Source organism: Eubalaena glacialis, chromosome 17 (genome assembly GCF_028564815.1).
Source record: "Eubalaena glacialis isolate mEubGla1 chromosome 17, mEubGla1.1.hap2.+ XY, whole genome shotgun sequence".
Lineage (NCBI taxonomy): Eukaryota > Metazoa > Chordata > Mammalia > Artiodactyla > Balaenidae > Eubalaena > Eubalaena glacialis.
The window spans coordinates 69823363-69846264 of NC_083732.1; the positions used below are offsets into that span (position 1 = coordinate 69823363).

A 22902-nucleotide genomic window follows, 5' to 3' on the forward strand; every position below is an offset into this window, starting at 1 on the left:
AATGGCAATGGCAGGGTGTACAACAGCAGGGGGTCTTAAGCCATCTAATCAAGGCTAGAGAAGACTCAAAAGTTACACACCTGTCTTCAAACAAAGCTCATCAAAGTCATGGCAGCAACTGCTGTAGCTCTTACACAGGTTGTCACACCGACAATCAGGGGGTCCGACCTCTTGAAGTTCAAAGCATCTGCCCTTGCAAGATCCGGAGGTGTTGGTCCAGGGGGAGTCTGATAACACTACAAGATACAAGAGACAAAGGCAATGGGATTAGGGAATGGGTTATGTTGCTATGGAGGGGTGACCCTGTGTAGCAATACAATGCAGTGATGCAGTCAGACTCTGGCTGACCAGCCGGATCCATCACCTACCGGCTATGTACCTTCAGCAGGTTCCTTGTTCCAGTTTCTTCATCTGTAGAGTGGAGGATTAATAGAAGCAACTCGAGGTTACAGTGAGAATTAAATGAAACAAACCATGCAAAACATTGAGCAGGGTGTCAGCCATATAGAAAGTAACAAATGTTGGCTATTGGTTTTACTACTGTTTACAATGATTATTACTACAAACGTGAGGGTTAGTTTCTCTGTGGATGCTGTGATGCCAACAGAGAACAGAACTTTGAAGTATATACTTAGAAAGAAGAGTTCGTTCCCCTATTCAAATACCCATAGCTTTTGTAAGGAAAATTGAGCCTAAATGTTCTGAGAACAGTCTGAACAGATGGGATTGGAATAGAAGACTGTTAAGATCTCTTCCAGCCATAAAATCTGCACCTATAACTAGGGTTACACAAACACAAACTCTACAATCTCGGCTTTTCAAACATAAATCCTCCTACATTATCTTCATATGATATGATTGTATATCTAGAAATCTCAAGAACCAACTAAAAATTTTAGGAAAAAATAATCCAATGAGATAAAAATTCCACAAATTTGTAAAATACAGGCAATATAAGTTCAAAAATTAAATGGAAGTTCCATTCATCATAGTACCTAAAAGGTAAACTATCTAGGTATAAATTTAATAGGATGTTTAGAACCTACATGAAGAACACAATAAAACTCTACAAAAAAAGATTTTAAAAATTTAATTAAGTGGTAAAACATACCATCTTGGAGGTAAAAATATCAATATTACAAAAATGTTGGGAATTCCCTGGTGGTCCAGTGGTTAGGACTCTGTGCTTTCACTGCTGAGGACCCAGGTTCAATTCCTGGTCAGGGAACTAAGATCCCAGAAGCCATGGCACAGCCGAAAAAAACAAAAACAAAAAAACAAAACAAAACAACAACAAAATGTCAGTTCTTCCTAAATAAACTTAAAGATTCAATGCAGGGGGCTTCCCTGGTGGTGCAGTGGTTGAGAATCCGCCTGCCAATGCAGGGGACACGGGTTCGCACCCTGGTCTGGGAAGATCCCACATGCCGCGGAGCAACTGGGCCCGTGAGCCACAACTACTGAGCCTGCGCGTCTGGAGCCTGTGCTCTGCGACAAGAGAGGCCGTGATAGTGAGAGGCCCGCGCACCACGATGAAGAGTGGCCCCCGTTTGCCACAACTAGAGAGAACCCTCGCACAGAAACGAAGACCCAACACAGCCAAAAATAAAATAAAATAAAATAAATAAATAAATTAAAAAAAAAAATTCAATGCAATCACAATAAAAATACAAAAAGGAATTCTTGAAACTTGAGAGGACATTAAATGCTTATCAAAAATAAATATATGAAAACAAAGAACACTGAAAAGGAAGTAAAATATATTCTGAAGTTAAATAATTAAAACAGATTGGTTATAGAAAATAAGTAGATCAGTGCTGGGCATGATGATGAGAAATAGGACCAAATATAAGAGAAGTGATTTTATAATGAAAATAACATTTTAAATCAGAGGAAGAAAGAAGGATTAATCAAGAAGTGAAAAAAAGATTTATCAGTAAGTAGTGCTGGGGTAACTGGCTGACTGGAAAAATTAATCTGGATCCTCATCCTAGCTTACAAAATAATTTCTGATGAATGGAAAGTATAAGCAGTGTCATACCTATTGCTAGGAATGAAAATTTTTATAAAAAATTTCATACAATTTGAAAGTATCTATCAACATTATTAAATGCATATGAATCTTTCACCCAGAAATTCCACTCCTGGGAATTTATCGCTCACATATATTTGCAAAAGTTTGCCAAGATACACGTACAAGAAAGAATCACTATCTCCATAAATGGAATATTGCCCAGCCCTTAAGAAGAACGAGTCAGATCTGCATAGGCTAATATGGAAAGATCTACAAAATTGATAAACACATTTTTTTAACCAGCAAAGTACAGAAAACTGTTATAGTAGTAAATAGTACATATAATTGATATATTTTGTGTTAAAAATAGAGACAAAGCAATAAGGATAAAGATGAATATAAAATAAAAACAGAGGCCAGAGCTAGAGATGAGAGAGAGGGTGAGAACAGAGGCATTGAGACAAGGTGCCAGTACGACTAACCATTTTTTTTTCACTGTAAGAAACTCCTTACAGGAATTACATTTGGGGAAAATGAGAAAGAGAGAAGCAAGGAGACTTCTTACTTTTCTGCAGTTTGAAACGTCTAACATTTTACAAATGTCTTTTTGGGTTTTTGCCTGCTTACTTCTCTCTCTCGTGTATATATGTATACATGCATGTGAACATATGTGCTTAAAGTATATGTTATATAATATTGATATATAAATATCCTAACAAATGTTATTTAAAACATGCTATTTGTAATTTTATTTCCTTATTTACATTTACAAATTTTTCATTTTTTTTATGATTAGTATTCATTACTTATAAAATCAAGAAAACACCAGAGGCAGGGAGAGAACAGATGTTAAATGATATTTCCAGGTTCACCGAAGCCATTTATCTGAACACCCTGTTCATCCCTTAGTTCTTTGTCCTCTTTAAAGTCAGAGTCACCCAATCCTCACGCATATGGCATTAGATCAGTTCAACTAAAGCAAACAGATTCACTAGACCATGAGATGTGAAACGCTTTTGCATGGTTCATTCTGGGATCTTGAAATACATACAGAGCACACCAGTTCAGTTTAAGAGGTAATGTCAGGTTTCCAATGCAATGCCTTACCTCTGGTTCATAAACCACATTTTTCTATTGACTTTGGCCAACCAATCAACAGTGCATGCTGGACCCTAAGAAACTATGAGGGGAGGAGGGTTGAGAAGTGGAAAAAGGAAAAATAGAGAAATCCTATAATAGAGATAAGAAAAAAGATAAAGATAAGAAAAATGCTTATAATTGAATTATTCCTTTTTTAAAGGTACTGCTTAGACAGAATCATTCTAACAGCCATCTAATAAATTCTGAGTACTATTCATGCCTATGAGCTGCATACATAAATATGATTGTCTACACTTATAGCTGAGATAATCAGAAGAGATCCAAAGGCACATTGTTTGTAGTTGTTTACTGGCTCCTCTTCTTCATAGCATCCCAGCCTGCATGTGAAATTTTCCTCCATTCATGCCCTTTGCTTTCCCCTCATCATAATCTCTTCTTTCTTTCTTTCCTTTCAAAATATCTGCACAAAATTTTAGCCATTTTAAACCTTTCTTCATCCATTCTATCAACGTGATTTTTACTCTTTTCTTACAAAGTTGGTTATTCTCTAAGTTGATCCCTTACTTTGTCTTTGAAAATAATTGAATTTCCCTCAATAGCTTGCCCCTATCAATTATAATCTTCCTTGCCAACACTTAAACTGAAGACAGCTTTGTTAAGAAAGATTTGCCCTTAACACTCATAATGCAAAGATTCATCTCATAAAAAGTACTCAAGATTGGGTTACCAACAGCTTTCAAATGAGAGTGAATTCCTGGGCCTATGTGGATTAGGGATACATATGACAAAATTCATTCTTGGCTGACTTGGATTCAGCTGACAATGGCAGGAAGAGAAATAGGAAGATAAACAATTGAGCCATATACTTCTTCAAGTCCGATGAGCCCAAGAACTGAACTGCTGCACCTTTTTTAAGAAAATAAAGTGATAGAGTAGAACAAAGTTCACTTTGCCTTTCCAGGGCCTATTCCATCCCTGCCATCTTCTTTCATAACAAGTTCTAGCCCTGCTTCTTTCTGAAGTTCTGTAATTCATCCCCATGTGCTGGCTTTTTCATTTCATGCCCAGGTCCCATGTCCTTCTCCCCACACCAGGCTAAGCACAGATTTTAGGACTTCTCTTTTTATTATACCTGATTGAATGATCAAATATGGAAAGATTCTCTGACTTATTATGCCTGAATTCTAAAATCTGTAAAGCCTTCCTTTTCCAGACCTAATAAGCTCAGAACTAACAAGAAAGAAAAAGACAAAGACAAAACGAAACAAACAAACAAACAAAAAATTTCAAAAGGATCAAGTCAGAAATCTGTGCTAGGTGCAATGGGGGTTTGAAATTTTGTATGAGACATTTGCCAATTTAATTACATACTTAAATGGTGTTATTTTACTTCAAAGAAACTAGTCTGTTGCAGAATCTTAAAAAATAAATGTTACAGATCTACACAGACGGAAGTTTTTTGAAAATAGGAACTTTAAATTTTAAAATATGTGTGTATGTACATGTATGATATGCATAAAACAATGTTATACATTTCTTTTTTTTCACAGAAGCATAATTTCATGATTTAGAAAAAAAAACCAACGTAAAACCTGATTTATTTCATTCAAATTCATAATTCTGATAGAAACAAGTGAAATTATTTTTATTTCTTTAAGTAAAACCTTATTTCTAAAACATTCCATCTTACCATATCGACACAGAGGTAGCGTTGTGGAATTCTGGTGTCATTTATATACGGAAGAAATACTATTGATAATTTAATTAGACTATTGGAAAGAACCTAATTCATGACAAGAGTTGTGACCTAAACATTACTTCATCCTGGAGTCCCAATCATATTTCCCTCCAACTCTCTCTGCAAAACGGAAATTTTCAGATTTGGATGATGGCCAGTGAAGGAGGCTGTATTTAAGTTTGAAAACATTTAGCTCAGCATAAAGCTGGATGATTCTTCTAAGTTTTGTCTGGTCCTGCATTCAGAGTTTGCGATATGACACCCTCTCTGTTCCTCCCATTCTCCATGGTTCCCAGCCCTAGTATTTCCTGACAGTGAGAGTAAAGGCTTGAAATGAAACAGACTGTGGTTATGTCGCCTCCTTTTCAAGAGCATTGAAACAGATCTGGTTCTTCTGTGTCTTCCTGCCCTGTCTGAAGTATAAAATGCAAGGAAAGGAGGCAGACAACGTGAATGACACTCAAGATACCGCCCAACTCAAGGATTTAATACTGTCTGATGCCTCTTCTGGAGTATATGATTCGTTCTTTCTGGTCATACCTTCTTGTACTGAAGTCATTGTTTCTTTTTGTTGTTTGTTTGTTTTTCTCTTTTTTTTATTTTTTATTGGAGTATAGTTGCTTTACAATGTTGTGTTAGTTTCTGCTGTACAGCAAAGTGAACCAGCTATATTATACATATATCCCCTCCTTTTTGTATTTCCTTCCCATTTAAGTCACCATAGAGCAGTGAGTAGAGTTCCCTGTGCCATACAGTAGGTTCTCATTAGTTATCTATTTTATATGTAGTAGTGTATATAGGTCAATCCCAATCTCCCAGTTCATCCCACCCCCCCTTTCCCCCCTTGGTGTCCATACATTTTGACCTCATCCCTTAGAAAGCAGCACTTACATACAGGCCTGCATGTCTGTATCTCTGCTTCCTAAATACATCACTTTCTATAAATACCTATTACTTCGGCATCACTATTCTCTCCTCTTCACAGCTTCTGAACCAGATTTCACAGGCAATTTTTTTAATAAATAGGTCCACCTGGGAAGTTTTCAAACACCTGTACTTTCAATGTGTTTTGAAATACAACGTCCTCATGTAGAAAGACCTCATAAACTACAAGAAAACAGATTTCTAGATGACTTGAATGAAATTTAAGATTTTAATTTCACTTATAAACCACTCAAATAGCATTCATGAGAGTAGTCAGTAGTGTAAGTCTGAACGATTTACAATTCTGCTACCAAACAATGAAACGTCATTTTATATAGCAGGTATTGTCAACTTGATAGGGTAAAAATTTAGGCACTGACCTTCAAACAAAATTGGAGGTAAATTAAGTGTATCATCATATACTTAACACTTTATATTCTCATCAGTCTTAGCATGGCATTTTGTTTTAAAAAATCATTTTGGATAAAGAGGCAACATTACCCCCGTTTTCCTGGTTGGAAGAGCAGAGCTCTAGGCCTAACTTGAGTTAGCAAAGGCCTAGCTGCAATCTCAGATCATCTGACTATAACTACAATACCATTTTCGTTAACAAAGGATTTTTCAAATTATGTACATAAGCTCTGAATTTTAGATGTTCTTTTTAAAACATGATCTTGGAAGATATATTCTATTTGAACTCTATTGAAGATGGAGATTTCTGGTTAATGCAACAAGATAGAAGATTCTGTATCGTTTTTAAGATAAATGAAAAACCACTGCACCAAAGCACCAATTAACAATGAACTGAAAAATCCATGCCCTCCTTAAATTCTAATTCAAATTATTTCATTCCATTGACTTAAACTCCCTCTGATTTCTACACTAGATTTAACATAAAATCCCATGATGTGATAGTCCCCTTAATTTTCCTTGCAGAGTAATGACTGATATATCTGTCAGCTTTGCAGTTCCTACATGCTGCTACCCTATCATTTAAGTGACTTTTCATTGTAGAATGAGATGCCCAAAGTTATCGAATGAACGTGGACCTTCTCGCTCCCATCACCGTTGTCTGCTTTCTCCAGGATTCACAAAGAAAAGCTTTACTCATAAAGTTGTTAGAGACACTCTTCATTTCACATTTCCCCATGAATTTCATTCACATTCACATAGTTTTAAACTTTCAAGCCACTAAAAATGGTGATGACTTGGACTGAGCTTTCCGGTCCATATTAGCCAGTTATTCACAAGCTTATAAATTTCTCTTTGTCTTTCAAGTATTAACTTGCTTCTCTCAGAGGATATCCCGTTTCCACCTGGAGACTGGAAGAGTATGTATCACCAACTTCAGTGAAATAGACTCCACCATCACACCACAAACATACACATATGCACGTTACATGAGTGCACACACACTTGTATACACATAAATTCGCTTGCAATTTTAAAGGTAGATCAAGCTGGCTACATCAGATGTATGGGACAAGGATGTCAAACTGAATTGCACATATTCTTTACATTCTCTTTGAAAAGTTATTCCAGCAGTCTCATTTACCTGATGGCCCATTACATTTACCCAGAAGAATTATAATTAGCTCTGCTCATTTCATATCTTCTAATAAATCTATAGATCTTCTATGATCTGGTAGAGGAAATCCTATTCTACCATGATTTCCAATAGATCACAACATCCTAACAAAAAATCCAGCTAACAAGTGTGCTAGTTAATTAATTATAACAGTTTGCACTGCCACAGCCTTGAAACTTAACACCTCAGTCCGTAGTACAGCAGCAAGGGTCTGCATGAATACAGAACGTTCTCAGCTACAGCTGAGGACTCTGAGGAACTACATTTGCTAACAAGAAACTGAGTGCTTGTGAATGAGAGGTCTTGCTCCGGTCAGTCTGAAGCTGGCCGTATGTCAATACCCTTTATGTTCCTTCTATTTGGTGGAAAGATCTCGAAGCATCTAGCTTCCCAGGATTTCTCTGGAACATGAAAGCATTGTTGAAAATAAGCATAGCAGCCTTTCCTCCTAGTACCTTGTTCTAATACGTAAGTAATAGTTCACCCAGTGTTTTCCGATATGTAGGCTTTGCTGACAGAATAACCAACTATATGTGTCATTTCAGGCACATATAACATTTAAAAAGATCAAAATGCTTAAATTCTCTGCACTATGCTCTCACCCAGTTTCCAAAGTACATCTTGGTCTTTATTCAGGAGAAATCATCCACAGTGCCTAGACAGCCAGTAAGCTATATCAACAGAAAATTTAAAGTAAAAAGTGTCAGGTATACCAAAATCCCAAAACTCAGACTTAAATGGTGTTGTGTCCCAAGACTAATACTTCTTAGCCGTAGAATTTTCACTAATAAATTATTTTAGAAGATACCATAAAGGCTGAAAATAATCAATGATTTAATTAAATAATTCAAGAAGCAAATATTTTGTAGTATGTTTAAGATCACTTAGATTTATAGATGATAATTTAGATTATATTATTTTTCCAGAAGTAGCATTGATTCATTAGTTCTTATAGTTGTTCTTAATAATGTATGGAAATAATTTATTATACACAAAATATATTCAAGGATTAGTAAATCTGGTCTATATTTTTCAAGTTCTCCTGAAAAGAGCACACACATTCAAAAGGCAATGAAACAGAGTGGACAGAATCATGGGCTTGTTTTTTTCATATCCAGAATGAAAATTAAAAATCATCTAGGCCTGTTCCTTGTCGTACAACTAAGGAAGCAGAATTCACAAGTGACTTCCCCAAGATGGCCCGGCAAGTGATACAGATCCAGGGAGCCAGTCCAGGACTTTCATGACCATTTTCCAAAGACGTCAACTTTGAAAATAATGGGCGACTTGATTTTACAACATTCATCAGGGAAATCGCTTTTAATATCAGTTTTAGCCAAAGTAATATATTAATACAAAACAGGAAAAAAGTTCCTTTAGGGTCCATTGGAAAGAACCAGCAGTGGGCTCTCAAGGTGTTAGCTTGCCCACGTGACCAAACTAAGGATCCAATTCCCCCCTTCCAGTCTGAACAGTTACAGTCAGTGTGAATGGGAGTTATACTTGTCTGGAACAAGAAAAAGAAGTCTTTGAAGAGAGCATTTGTTACCAATAAAAACAGGATTCTCCAGCTTAGTGATCTACTTTCCTCCCCTTCCGCAACAGAAGACAACTCATTCTGTCCATTTGGCTCCCTGGGGGTGCATTTTTTATGATCTATTTTCTCACTTTTCACCCCAAGCACACCCCACTTGGACGCACTAAACTACTTCTAATATAATTTTTTCACCCTTACTCAAAAGTTACTTGCTTGATGTAAGGAAGACTCAGTATTCCATCCATGTATGGATTATAACTTGGCTAATAAGTGCTCATGCTGGCTAAACAGAGACAGGTGAGAGTCTCTTATGAGTCAGGTCAAGAAATACAGTGCAGAGAAATACAAAATGCACAGGAAGGCAGACAAACCTGCTGAGATGTCAGGAAAAGTCAAGAAAAGATTGCCCCATAGAGTACCCATTACTTAATATGTAATTTTTATTTATAAAAGCATCAGCAGCTCCAATTTCCAGGAAATTAACCAACTCATTACTTAAGACCTGGTCAGTTAAGCCCCTCCATCTGCACAAGGAGCTCCTTCATAAGAATTCCCACACTGCTTATGGCACAGTGTATTGTAAAAGGAAACTCTTTCACTTCAGTTCTATTAGTTAAGTCAAGGCACACTATTAAAACTTACCCCTCCTCAGTCCAAAAGAAAAATCAATGAGTGCAACTCAACCTTGTAAGCTCTTCTAAGCACCTCGTCTCTTTTATATTTTTCCTGTTCTAGGTAAATCTTAATCTCATAGCCCTGAAGTTTCACAAAGAGAGCTCCCTGTCTTTTGTACTTCCATTCCTATTTTTCTCTAGGTCAGAACTTTCTGGAAACAAATACTACATCTCATACCACATGACAATAAATCAAATTCATGGATCTTTAATATTAAGCCAGCACCTGTTCTCACCACTTCTGTTTCAGCCTTGTCAATTCACAAGAGCTTTAATATTATCTTAACATTTAGAAATTTCAGAGGACAGAGATTTAAATAGCCAGTTATCTAGCATGAAGAGATCATAAATGTTCTCTCATTAAACCACATTATCCTATCTGAATTATACACAGAGCTGCTTTTATTCCAGAGACATCTAGGACTAAAGTAGTTACACTGCAAGATTAGTTTAAAGATGAATTTCTTAATGAGCTGACATTGATTACCCAATGTATAAAATTTTTTAAAGATTGAAAATGGGAATAGTTGCTACACTTACCTGTAGGAGGGCCTTCATCCCATCCTTCTGCCCTCTTAATTCGATTTGCTGTGAATCCTAAGCAGATATTGACCCCAACAGCAAAAGTGAACAGGGATATTACCTAAGGGAATAAAGAGCTCAAATTGTCAATGCAGCCAGACAAGCCTAAATCAAATTCCAGTAAGGCAATGCAAATGACTTCAACATCTCCCCCCAATCTTACAACTTCCCAAAGGCACCATACAGCGCTGTCTTCATTTTAGAAACAAAAAGAAAATTCAGAATCAGGAAGCAGCTCTGAAGACCAAGGCTTTCCCCTGGCATTCTGTCATTCTCCTACCTGATACAGCTGGCAGGAGTTTCTCCTAGCCATGGCAGAGGGTTCTTGGAAAGCCTTTTGCAGTGTGTTCTCTTTGCCTACACTGAATGCACTGCTTTTTGGGGCTCTGAGTCCAGTCTATTAACTACAAGTAATCCCACCTGGGAGGTTGACAGGCTCCTCTGATTTGTCCACAGCTTGATTTCATCACAGTTTGTTCACGAATCGCAGCTCTGCGCATAAGAAGCTTGAAATATCCCTCTCCTTCTCTCCACCCCCTATCTGTCCCTCCCCTGACACACAGATACTTTCATGTGGTTTCCTCTGGTAACATAAGGGTTTCTTATGTCGCTGTAGCCAATAACACTGCATGTTCATTTTTCTTCCCTCCTAAAAACATGGTTTTAAAAAAAGAAACCAAATGCATTTTATCCGATAAAAATGAAACAGAGCCATAAAAGGGTTTCTACCCGCTCTAAGCTTTTAAGGTTTACAATGTAGTTATTCAATGTAGTCAACCTCACGACTTTATTTTTTTTAAAAGGAAAGTTTTATAATTTATAAACCTAATAACTTTCTCTGTCTTGCCTATTTATTTATTTTTCTGGCAGTTTAAACGACCCTGTCCCTTTTGCCACATTCTCAGCTACTCCCGACTCCTCAAATATTTCTCACGATGAAATCTCCCACGATTGTAACTAAACACAAGAGAGAGCATTATGTTTCCCCATGTTGTTGTTAGAGTTTAGAGAAGTAACTTTTATCAAAATACTGGGAATGCCAACTAAGCAACACGAAGTTCTTCTGCCCGGTGAGGAGGGACAATATAACTTCACGTCTCTCTGCCTCTTCCTCCCGAAAAAACTGTCAGCTTGGGTTTTGAGTTTTTTGGGTTTTTTTGCTTTTGTTTTTGATTTTTGGGAGGGGTGCGGGAGCAGTAGGGGTGCAATGGGAAAGCTTTATTAATGATTGAATTGAGGAAGGAAATCTCAATGGCAGCAAGAATTTAGCTTTAAAGAATTGCTTCCCTAGGTTTTTCCCAGATAAATTATCATCTAGCCACCAAACACTGTGCCCTTTGATGCTATCGTGAGCATTAAAGTCTCTTTACTAACCTAGTTGGCAATCAGGAGACTTCTAAAAGAAATCAAGGCCTCAAAAGCTGAGAGGTCTTTAAATACTGTACACTTTTAGGATTCAAATGAGGGAGGAAAGCTTATCTTTGGATTTTCTCCGGCCGGACCCGGTGACCATGGTTCTTACACACAGCATATGTGTGTATGTAAACAAATACGGCGCTTACCACGCAACAAATTACTGAGGAAGCAGTGGCTCAGCTCAAATAAAACCTGATAGCACAAAAGCCAGAACTTGTTTATGGTAGATTGCACATTAGTCCTGGGTTTCATTAGATATTCTAGAATTTAGTAACAGCTAATTGAGCAAAAGAAAAAAAACACAGTGCCAAACTTTTAGCTGCCTTTCTAACGTCCTTTTCATTTCGCAGTCTTGCAGAGATGGCAGGCTTATGAATTTTTCTATAGAAGTCTCTTGCTTTAGTCTGTGTGCCATACTGAAATGATTTGGGGTCCTGCATTTAGCAAGGCTTATGAAAGATGTTAACCCCACGTAAGATTTTTTTACTCTTTATGTTCAATTTCAAGATGCAGGCTTGCTTTTACAGAGGACAACTATCAAGCTAAAAGGAAAATATCAAGGCAATCCTGTGACTGCACCGTATGCCACAGTGTTCCAAAGGTGCTCCCCCGCCCTCGCCAGCTTCCCCAGCCCTCACCGGAGTCCAGCAGATTTAGAATCTGTCTGACATTTGATGGTAGAAATCCAGCATGAGGACAGTGAAGGCTCCCCTTGAAAAAAAATTAGACTCAGAAGCTGAACATTATCCATTAATTTTTTTTGACATGCAGAGTAGCTGTGCAGGGGGAAAAAGTCTGAAGTGTAATAGCCAGGTTGATCCAGAATTGGCTTCTGTACAGCACTTGTTACCAATTATCTAAGAGGATTGAACTCAGCCACTATTTCTGTTAACCATCTGCCAAAGAATTTTATCTTCTACCAGGTCATTGTGTGCACAGAACACATTCACACAAACACACACACACACACACCCCATCTAACACAGTTACACAGGATTTTACTAAAAGACATCATTATAACTTAACTGTCAGGAGAATGACCAAAGTCCCTCTCTTGGGCATCAAATCAAACACAAAATAAAATTACCCCTCATTATCTAAAATTGAGAAAACCAAAAAGCCTGATAACACATACCGCACATCCAGAAACTCAACTAAAATGACTGAAATATAGTCTAAAACCTTCTATAACAAAACTGAATCAAGAAAGTTCACCTGCTCTGGTATTTAAGATTTTTGGTATAAGGTCAACCATGGTTGGGGTCAGGAAACAAGAAAGTGTATGAGAAAGACTAAAATTAACTTTCCGCTTGGTTTATTAATCCAGCCATATTTCAGAGAACACCGCCCCCTGGCAGGAGAGAACCCAAACAAATCTGACAAGTCTCAGGCCCTAAAAATCATTCTGTGGTTCTCAAGTTTTATTGGGCATAAGAATGACCCTGGGAACTTGTTTAAAATGTTGATGCTGGGCTTCCCTGGTGGCGCAGTGGTTGAGAGTCTGCCTGCCAATGCGGGGGACACGGGTTCGAGCCCTGGTCTGGGAAGATCCCACATGCCGCGGAGCGACTAGGCCCGTGAGCCACAATTGCTGAGCCTGCGCGTCTGGAGCCTGTGCTCCGCAACAAGAGAGGCCGCGACAGTGAGAGGCCCGCGCACCGCGATGAAGAGTGGCCCCCACTTGCCGCAACTAGAGAAAGCCCTCGCACAGAAATGAAGACCCAACACAGCCATAAATTAATTAATTAATTAATTTTTTAAAAAAATGTTGATGCTTATGGTCTAAACCCCAAGATTCTGATTCATTCGCTCCAGGAGGTGAGGAGAAGAAAGGGGGAGTTTAGGAGCCAGACAAGAACTGACACAATAGGCTATTCTGATGCAAGCAATGTAAGGACCACATTCTGATACAAATAATGTAAGAACAACAGAGCATTAGACTAAATTACTCTGAATCAATTAATTTCTGCCCTGAATGTTGACTTGCTTGATCTAATTCATAATGTAATTTTAATATACCATTAATAGCATTCACTACTAATTGGACATTAAAGTTTCAATCTCAGTGACAAACCATGGCTATTCCTCCATGGGGATCATCTCCAAACTGTAAGAAGCAGAATAGTATTTTATTTACTTTGCTGGTGGTACGAAGCAGCAGTGTGTGTATTGCTTAATTGCAATACAGTAGTTGCATTTATACAAATGCACAGTCCATCTTTTCATGAAATGCTTCTGTGAATCCTTGTTCCCAAGCCCTGATTAAGGTAAGAGGGCTTGAGGTTAACAGTGAGATTTGAAAGATCTGTAATTGAGGGTTGTCATTCTTGCCTCCTGCAGTAATTATGAAGCATTCATGAACGGATTCAAACTTTATCAATGTCCAGCTTCTCATTGTGCAAAATTAACTGCAATCATGGTGCCTTGACTTGACTTAATTCTAGTCCCAGGATACTTCTAAGACTATGGTGTTAGACAGTCACTGACCACCTGATTTTCAGGGGTACCACTTAGCAGTCACTACAGTACATACACCAGGAAAGTAAGAAAACCACACCCATGTGTATTCTTCCTATCCTATTTTAAAACTCTTAAGTCTTGTTTTTCAATTCTGCTGTGGTTGAGGACTATTAGAAAATTCAGAATAAAAACTGGACAACAGTCTCTGCAAAAGGGATTTGCCAATCTAAATGGAGCAAAAAATCATGACAGCTAATAGAAAACCAAGCAGGCTCAATCACTCCCACAACCCAGGACTGCCTGTGTGTATAAAGTAGACACCACTTAAGAGTTTAAACCACAGAGGCAAAGTTTTACGGGTAATCTATGGTCCCGGGGGTTTCTCCAGTGGAGAAATAGCATACGCCTATTCAAATGAAAACAGTACTTGTGTTATTACTTATTACACAATTGAAAGCTGAAATCAACACTGTCACCTCTTTCAATGACATCAACTTATATCATAAACTTCTATGCATTACACTTACTCCCAATGGAATCTAAGCATGAGCCCCTGACTGGAACACTCTCTAAGAATATGCATTCATTGCACAAATGTTCATTAGCTCCTACTGTGTACCAAGCACTCTTCTGGGCACTAGTTCTATACAAGGAGCCAAACTAAACATGGTCCCCTGGCTGCATATCAATCAAATAGACACAGAAATAAATGTAAAATTGCAGCTGTGGCAAGCATAGATGTAAAGAAGTCAATGATGCTATGAGAACAAGTAATTCAGGTTTGATGTGGTCAAGAAGGTCACGGAAGACTCTGAAAAGTGTCAGATGAGACGTGATTTGAGGGATAGAGGGGAGTTACTAGATAAGAGAGGAGAAAAGGATTCTAGGCGGAGCGAACAGGATCTGCAAAGGTTGTAGGCTGGAGACACCAGGCATCCACCAGAAGAGAAGACAGCCCATTTGACTAGTTCAGGGAGATAAAAGGGAGCCTGGAGTGAAATAAGACTGGAGAGGTTAGTAGAGGTCAGTCCATGTGGGGCCTCATCAGTCTTGTAGGGTGGTATAGTCTTTATCCTAAAAGCTTTGGAAAGCCTTTAAAGGGCTTAAGTCTGTGGAAGCTTAATTAGATATGAAGCATTAATCTCTGTACAGTGTGGTTATGAATTGGAGGGAGTCAAAATGGATACAGTAGATTAGTTTGGAAATGACAGCAGTAATCCAGACAAAAGACACTGAGTGATATTTTGCACCAAGAAAATTATGGTGTTGATGGAGAGGCAGAAAACTGGGAGAGTTATAGGAAAAGGACTTGTTAATGCATTGGGTATGGAGGTTGAGGGGCAGGAAGGCGTTAAATGTGATGACTCCTGAGTGAGTGAATATGCAATGATCGTGGTGACCAGTAAAGTCACTTCTTAAATTTTAATGGGATTATAAGAAAGACTTAGAGACATGTATCCATTTGCTAACACTCTAGAATTAAATAGTTAACATAAGGGATCTCGCTAATAGCTTTAAAACGTGTCTGTAGTCTTAAAAATCTTCTAAGGCAGTGGAGTTAAAGTAAAGTTATAGTAGACTTGAAACACTTGAAAATACATTTATTCATAATTGAGGTTAAGAAGAATTACCCCCCAGGAAATAACTCAGCTTTGTTCCTAACCCTAGCTTATAATAAAACATTTTAAAACTCAAACTCAATTTAAGTCTTTTTTCTCTTTTTTTTTTTTTTTTTTTGGCTACTCTGAAATGTGCATGTAAAAGTCCAGGTGAATGAAAGACGTTTGAGTCTACTTTGCCATGTGGACTGTGTAACATCTGAGCACGAATCAGTGGGTATGTGACTACAGAAAATTGTTTTACTAAAAGTATCAACACAAGGTTGGAAACGCTCAGCCTTTACCCTCTAGTCTCACATAAGCAGGCTGAGAAGCTGTCACCAACGCCACTTGTAGATAAAGAAATGGAGGTAGGTGACATCTCAAAATGGTAGAATGAGTGATTGAGTTTCTAGAAACCAGGCCTCCTAAGCCAGTTTGGTCCTCTTCCCACTATAGCGTGATGTCTCTCTATGAGGCCACACAAGGGCCTCAACTCAACACGTTCAAAACACAGCTACCTCAACAGCCACACTGCTCTCCAACTTCTTTTCATGGAAACCTTAAAACCACTTTTTGTTCTACAATTCTTTCATCTCTTGTTTCTAATCAGAAACCATGTCTGCAGAGTCTCATTATTAATTACAATTATTACCATCCTTTATCAGAGCCTGCTGAGTCCCATTAATACCTAAATTATCTTTCTGTGTGATTACTTTTAGATTCATCTCTTCATCTTCATTCTTCTGGACACACATTAGAAGTTCATCTCATAACTATTCTTCCTGTTTGCATTCTCTTCCCCCTTCAAACACCATTTCACTGAGGTCTCTCATCCAACTTGTAATTCATTTCCATTCCTTACCCAGAGAGCCCTGCATAAAATACAGGCAAATCTGATGATTTTCACCCCAAACTGAAAACCTTCCAGTAGCTTCCTATCACAGCAGTTCTCAAAGTGTCATACCCAGGAGGGTCAGAATCACCTGGAAACTTGTTAGAAATGCAAATCCTTGGGTCTTACCTAAGAAACTCAGGGGTAGAGCCCAGAATCTATGTTTTAACAAGCCCATCCGGTGATTCTGCTGCAAATTTGAGAACCACTGACCTAGAGGATAAAATCCAAACTGCTTAGCAAGGTACACAGGACTCTAAATCCAAAATTAAGCTCCCCGGATTCAGATCCCAGCTCTACCACTGTTTAACTGTGAGACCTTACATGACCCTTAGGTGAATTACTTCTCCACCTTAAGACTCAGTTTTCTCATCTGTATCCAGCTCATAGGATTCTTAAGAACATTACATGAAATAATCCATGTAAATTGTCAGGCACAATGCCTGACACAGGAGAATGCTAAATAAAGGGTAAGTTTTCTTGATTTGAGAACTATTTGCTATTCCCTGATTAAGCTGTGCTTTCCTACGTCTTCGTTCTTTAATATACCTTGTTGTTTTAGCCTAGAATGCTCTTCTCCACCTACTCTCCCTGGCAAACTCCAACATATTCGTGAAGATTAAGGTCAGGTGTCACTCCTCTGTGAAGCACCCCCTGATTTTGCCCTTCCCGTGCAGAGCAATGGGCCTCCCATACTGTCTATAATCTCTTTTTAGGCATCTCTATCCCTTGTGGTCCTTCAAATGCAGGGACCAGTCATGCTTGCACTCCACAGAGCTTTGAATCTTTCCTGGGATATAACAAACAGACAATAAATGTTTGTCTAATGAAGGACTTGGCATCAAGAAGTTTAAATTGGAACTTGAATTGAACTTGAATTCTTGCTCTCTTACTAACTAGCTGTGTCCCTTTAAGCCCATATTTATTCATCTGTAAAGCAGGATTATTGGGCTAACTCAGTGGTTTGAAACACTTTTTTAAGCATTAAAACCTTATTTTCAAATAAAATCTCAAAATGAATACCAACATCTAAATTTGGAGCTGCTCTAGTGGGAGTGGGAAGCCAGGATCCCATCTAAGCAGCCACCTCCCTTCTCTCTCTGGCACTTTCTCAGAAATGTGGAAATTCAAGGAGTACAGTTTGTAAAAACAAACAAAAACAATCAATAAGTAAGTTAATTCCACTACTTAAATACTTTTCTAAACCTTACCCTTTGTTGTAGTATTCATATACCTACACACACACCAAAATATGACCCAAATTACCCCCAAACCAGATCTTTCATTGATAAATGACAGAAACTCTCACTCTAGTCAGACTATTCCCCCCAAAAGTCCAAGCTAATTTCCACACTTCTCCTTATGCTATTTCTCAGCCCTGCTCCTCTTTCCATTGTGCTCATACAAATCTTAGTCAATCCATTCCTTTCCCCAAGGCTCAGCAAGAACCCTCCTCACAACTGGAATACCCACTGTGCTATCCTCAAGAACCTATAGATTCTACCCAAAACATTTATCTCGTGTTCTTTAGTGTTGCCTGTTCTATTTAAGTATTTCCTGTCTCAGCAATAAGAATATAAATCCCCAGAGAGCAGGGGAAAGAAACAACATGGTATAGAGACTCAGAGTCTGGATTCTGGAGTCCAACCAACTTAGGTCTGCCACTTTTAAGCGTGAGACCTTGCTTAACTTCTCTAAAACTCAGATTTCTTTTAATAAAAATAATAATAGTTCTCATCACACAGGGTTGATCTGAAGACCAAATGATATAATGCATGTTAAGCAGGTAGCTCAGTACTTGAACATAGGAAACATACAAATATTAGCCATTATTAAATACAGGAGGATAAAGACTGCATCATCTGCTATCATGTTCATGTAACTGAAAGTGGGGTCCGGCTGCTCGCTGCTCAAAAACCAATAAAGAGGTAAGGCTGGTGGAAAGGAAAGTTTGCTTTATTTTGGATGCGGGCACCGGGGGATGGGGGGAGGGCAGATGCCGGTCCAAAGGCTTACTGCCCCCCCTCTCCCCGACAATCAGGGGGCAAGAGCTGTTATAGACAGAGGGAAGGGGCTACATGCAGAAACAGCACAGTCAGCTCTGACAGTCATCTTGAAATTGGTCACTGGTGGTCTGACCAGCCTCATCTTGATGGTTTTAGGTATAGTTAATCTTCAGTTCCAGGGTCGGTTTGTTTCCATTTCTTTGAGGTCAATCCTCAGAATTGTAGCAGCTCATGTCATTGCTATAGTCATGTCATAATGGTCATCCTGTAGTTAACTTCTTCCACCTGGCGGGGGTTTCAGTATCTATAAGACAGCTCACAGGATATGGCTCAGAATATTATCTATAGCCCTTGAGAAGGAACTAAAGGTCCTTGACTATGCTTAATGACTAAACTATTATTATTTGGTCTCCTTTGACTGTTTTCCTTTGTTTCTGCACTTTCTCACCTCTCTGATTAAACTTATTCTTTGGCTAAAATCTTTCCACAGACAAAAGGCAGGCTGAGGATATGGGGGGAATAGACCATAGGGCCCTGCTCCGTTTCATTCTCAGTAGGTAGCAAAAGGCTGGGCACATAATAGGTGCTTAGTAGTGACAAAGGTTCTAGGAGAATTCCCTTTACTTATGGAGAGATTACATGTAGGTTTAAGTTAGATATGTTATGAACCACTTTTTTTCACATTCTCTCTAACCTCAAGAGAAAATGGGCAGCACTTATTTGGAAAAGGGTGCAGTGACTCTGGAGACAGCTTTGAAGGCACAGGTTTTAACTACAATAATAAAGACCTTCTATTTGAATTGGAAAGTCCCGAGAATTTGAGCTTCAACTCAAGAAAGCTGTTGAACTCAAACCTAAAAGGAAGTTTATACTTGTTACTGGAATGGCATCATCACATGCTTAGAGCACAATGGTACCCTCTCAGGGAGGAAGCAAAACTGCCATTTCTGTGATTCCCCTTGAAATCAAACAACAATTAGTGACATTCAGCAAAGTAGGAATAGAAAGAAACTTCTTCTGCCTGACAAAAGATTTCTTCGAAAAACTCACAGCTAACATCACACTTAACAGTGAAAGACTGAATTCTTCCCCCTAAGATCAGGAGCAAGACAAGGATGTCTTCTCTCGCCAGTTCTATTCTGCACTTCTAGCCAAAGCAATTAGGCAAGAAAAACAAACAAAAGGTATTTAACTTGGAAAGGAACAAATAAAAGTATCTCTATTCACAAATGACATAAACTTGTACATAGAAAATCCCAATGAATCTGTTTAAAAAATATTAGAACTAATAAATGAATTCAGGAAGATGGCATGATACAAGCTAAATGTTAAAAATCAGTTGTATTTTTGTACACTAGCAATGGGCAATCTAAAATGAAATTGAGAAAGCAGTTGCATTTACAATAGTATCAAGAAGTCTAAAGTACTTAGTAATCAATTTAACAAAGGAAGTGTGAGACTTGTATTCTGAAAACCAGACAGCAGAATTGAAATATATTATAGAAGACCTAAATAAATGGGAAGACAATCATGTTCATGGATTGAAAAACATTATTGTCAAGATGGCAAGAAAGTGAAAAGATGGTCCACAGAACGGGGGAAAAATTGCAAATTATATATCCGACAAGGGTCTAGTATCCAGAATACGTAAAGAATTCTTACAACTCAGCAATAAAAAGACACATAGCCCAATTTTTTAAATGTTCAGAGGATTAGAATAGACATTTCTAGAAAGAAGATATATAAATGGACAATAAGGACATGAAAAGATGCTCAATACCATTAGTCATTTGGGAAATGCAAATCAAAACTACAATGAAATATATACTACTTCACACCCACCAGGATGGCTAAAATTAAAAAGACAGAAAATAATAAGTATTAGGAAGGATGTGGAAAAATTGGAACCCTCATATATTATTGATAGGATTATAAAGTGGTGAAGCAGCTTTGGAAAACAATTTGGCAGGTCCTCAAAGTGTTAAACACTATGTTAAACATAGTGTTACCATATGACCCAGTAATTCCACTCTTAGGTATATACCCAGGAGAATTGAAAACATAGTCCACACATAACCTTGTACACAAATGTTCATAGCAGAATTCTCAACTGATGAGTGGACAAACAAAATTTGGTATATCTATACAATTAAATGTCATTCAGCTATGAAAAAGAATGAAGTCCTGATACATGCTAAAACATGGATGAACCTTGGAAACATCATGCTAAGTGAAAAAAGCCAGACACAGAGGCCACATACTGTATGATTCCATTTATATGAACTACCTAGAATAGGCAAATCCATAGAGAAAGAAAGTAGATTAGTGGTTGTCAGGTGATGTGGAAGTGACTGCTTTTGGATATGAAGTTTTGTTTTGGAGTGTTGAAAATGTTCTAAAATTACATTATGGTGGTGTTTGCACATCTCTGTGAGTGTATTAAAAACCACCAAAATGTTCAGTTTAAAAGGATGGATTTTATGGTTTATAAATTATATCTCAAAAAATGCTGCTAAAATAAAAGAGAGCTAGTGACATTATTCCCACAGTGAAGCAAATTCCAAAGCATCTGGACCCAGAGAAAAGGAATATTAATCCTGATCTGCAGCTTGGGTCAGTGCCTTCAAAGCTGTCTCCAGAGTCACCTCAGTTACCCTCCAAACCTGATAATTAACCGGAAAACTGAAGCGTTTTGAGTTGTGGTGTGGACCTATTTTAACTAACCCCGATGTGTGATGAAACCCTCTACTTCCCTAAAAATAGGAGGATTTCCTGGGACGCCTTTAGAGCACTTCAGGGTCTCTGCCATTCTTCTTCATCAGTTTCCTGCTTCATTTTACTTTCAAATAAAGTAGCCTAAGAAGAAAACCTAGGGCATTGTAGCCCTGTCATTTCACCTACAGAGCTCAAGGGGCTTGAATTTAATGGCAACAAACTGTAACCAGAGTCTGTGAGACAGTTGTGGGGATTTAAGAACAATGACTTGGAACAACGTGGATGGTCCTTGAGGGCATTATACTAAGTGAAATAAAGTCGGACAGAGAAAGACGTATACTGTAAGTTCTCACTTACAGGAGGAACCTAAAAAAAAAAAAAGAGCTCAAAGATACAGAGAACAGATTGATGATTTCCAGAGGTGGGGGGTTGGGGAGGGCAAAATGGGTGAAGGGGGGTTAAAAGGTACAAGCTTCCTGTTATAAAGTAAATAAGTCATGGGGATGTAACATACAGCATGGTGACTGTAGTTAATAATACTGCATTGCAGATTTGAAAGTTGCTAAGAGAGTAGATCTTAAAAGTTTTCATTATGAGAAAAAAATTTTTGTAACTATGTGTGGTGATAGATCTTAACTAGAGTTACTATGGTGATTATTTCTCAACATATACAAATATAAAATCATTGTTATACATCTGAAATGACTATAATGTGATATGTTGATTATACCTCATTTAAAAAAAAATGTCTTAACATTTGAAGAACATTTCTTTAAAAAAAAAAAAGAGGGCTATGAGTTAGAAGAATTAAGGCTCACTCACTCTTCCCACTTTGCAATCAATAAAACTGAAATGCTGCTTGTAGGCAAGGTCACAGAGCTAAAGTAGCTCTGGTTGGGAGATCAGGACAGCTCAGGACTGGGTGAAGGAAAAGGGAAAAGCAAATATGCATGAGTGGTACAATACCTGGCATGGAGCAGACACCCCCTAAGTGCTAGTATTTAGTAAGTGCCTGCCTTTTGCCCAGCAACATAACTAGAGATATTTTTATATATTGCCTTATTTAACCTCATAAAGCCCTTCAGAGTATTATCACTGTCAACAAGCTCAAATTGGGCAACTTGCCCAAGTTCAAGTACATATTAAGTGGGGGAGTCCTCTTTTCTCCATGATTTCCCAATGAAAATTACAAAACTAGCAAGATCTAAAAGGAATGGGAATTTCAACTATTTTCTAGAAGAAACATGATTCTATTAAAAGCAGAGAATCTGATAAATGTTTGATAAGTCTTGATGCTTGATAATGTTTCCTATTTCAGAACATATCAGAAGCCACAGATTAACTTCTATTCTAGACTGACCCCAAAAAAAGAATCAGTTGGTAATGAGGAAGTGATCAGAGCCATGGGCGTCATAACCGTGCCATTTCAAAGTTCCTAAGGGATCAGAGAGAACGCAGGTCATTGTCAGACAATGGCTCTAAATTTTGGAGTGTGAGAGTTTTACAAATTCATATAGTGTTGATTCAACACAGATTTAGTAAGCGTTCCCTATAATATAAGCTAATGCTTAGTGAAAGCTTACTCTGTGCCAAGTACCACGTAGTATCAGGGATATTGAGGTAAAAAGCATGTTTTAATCGGAAGAAATGGAAG

At 38.0% G+C, this 22902-nt stretch overlaps 1 protein-coding gene across 7 annotated transcripts in view; it reads right to left on the bottom strand.

Annotated features, from left to right (window-relative positions):
- The window catches only part of ENPP2 (ectonucleotide pyrophosphatase/phosphodiesterase 2), a 104926-nt gene that overhangs the window by 63555 nt on the left and 18469 nt on the right, over nucleotides 1-22902 (bottom strand). For 6 of the 7 annotated variants that reach the window (XM_061172132.1, XM_061172131.1, XM_061172130.1 and 3 more), the window contains exons 1-3: nucleotides 10439-10511; nucleotides 10117-10219; nucleotides 81-236 (exon numbers count right to left, since the gene is read on the bottom strand). In XM_061172132.1, coding sequence (XP_061028115.1) covers nucleotides 81-236; nucleotides 10117-10219; nucleotides 10439-10471 — 292 coding nt within the window. In that variant the 5' untranslated portion in view covers nucleotides 10472-10511. Of the gene's footprint in view, nucleotides 1-80; nucleotides 237-10116; nucleotides 10220-10438; nucleotides 10512-22902 lie in introns of those variants that run through there. The other variant, XM_061172128.1, reaches the window with a different exon arrangement.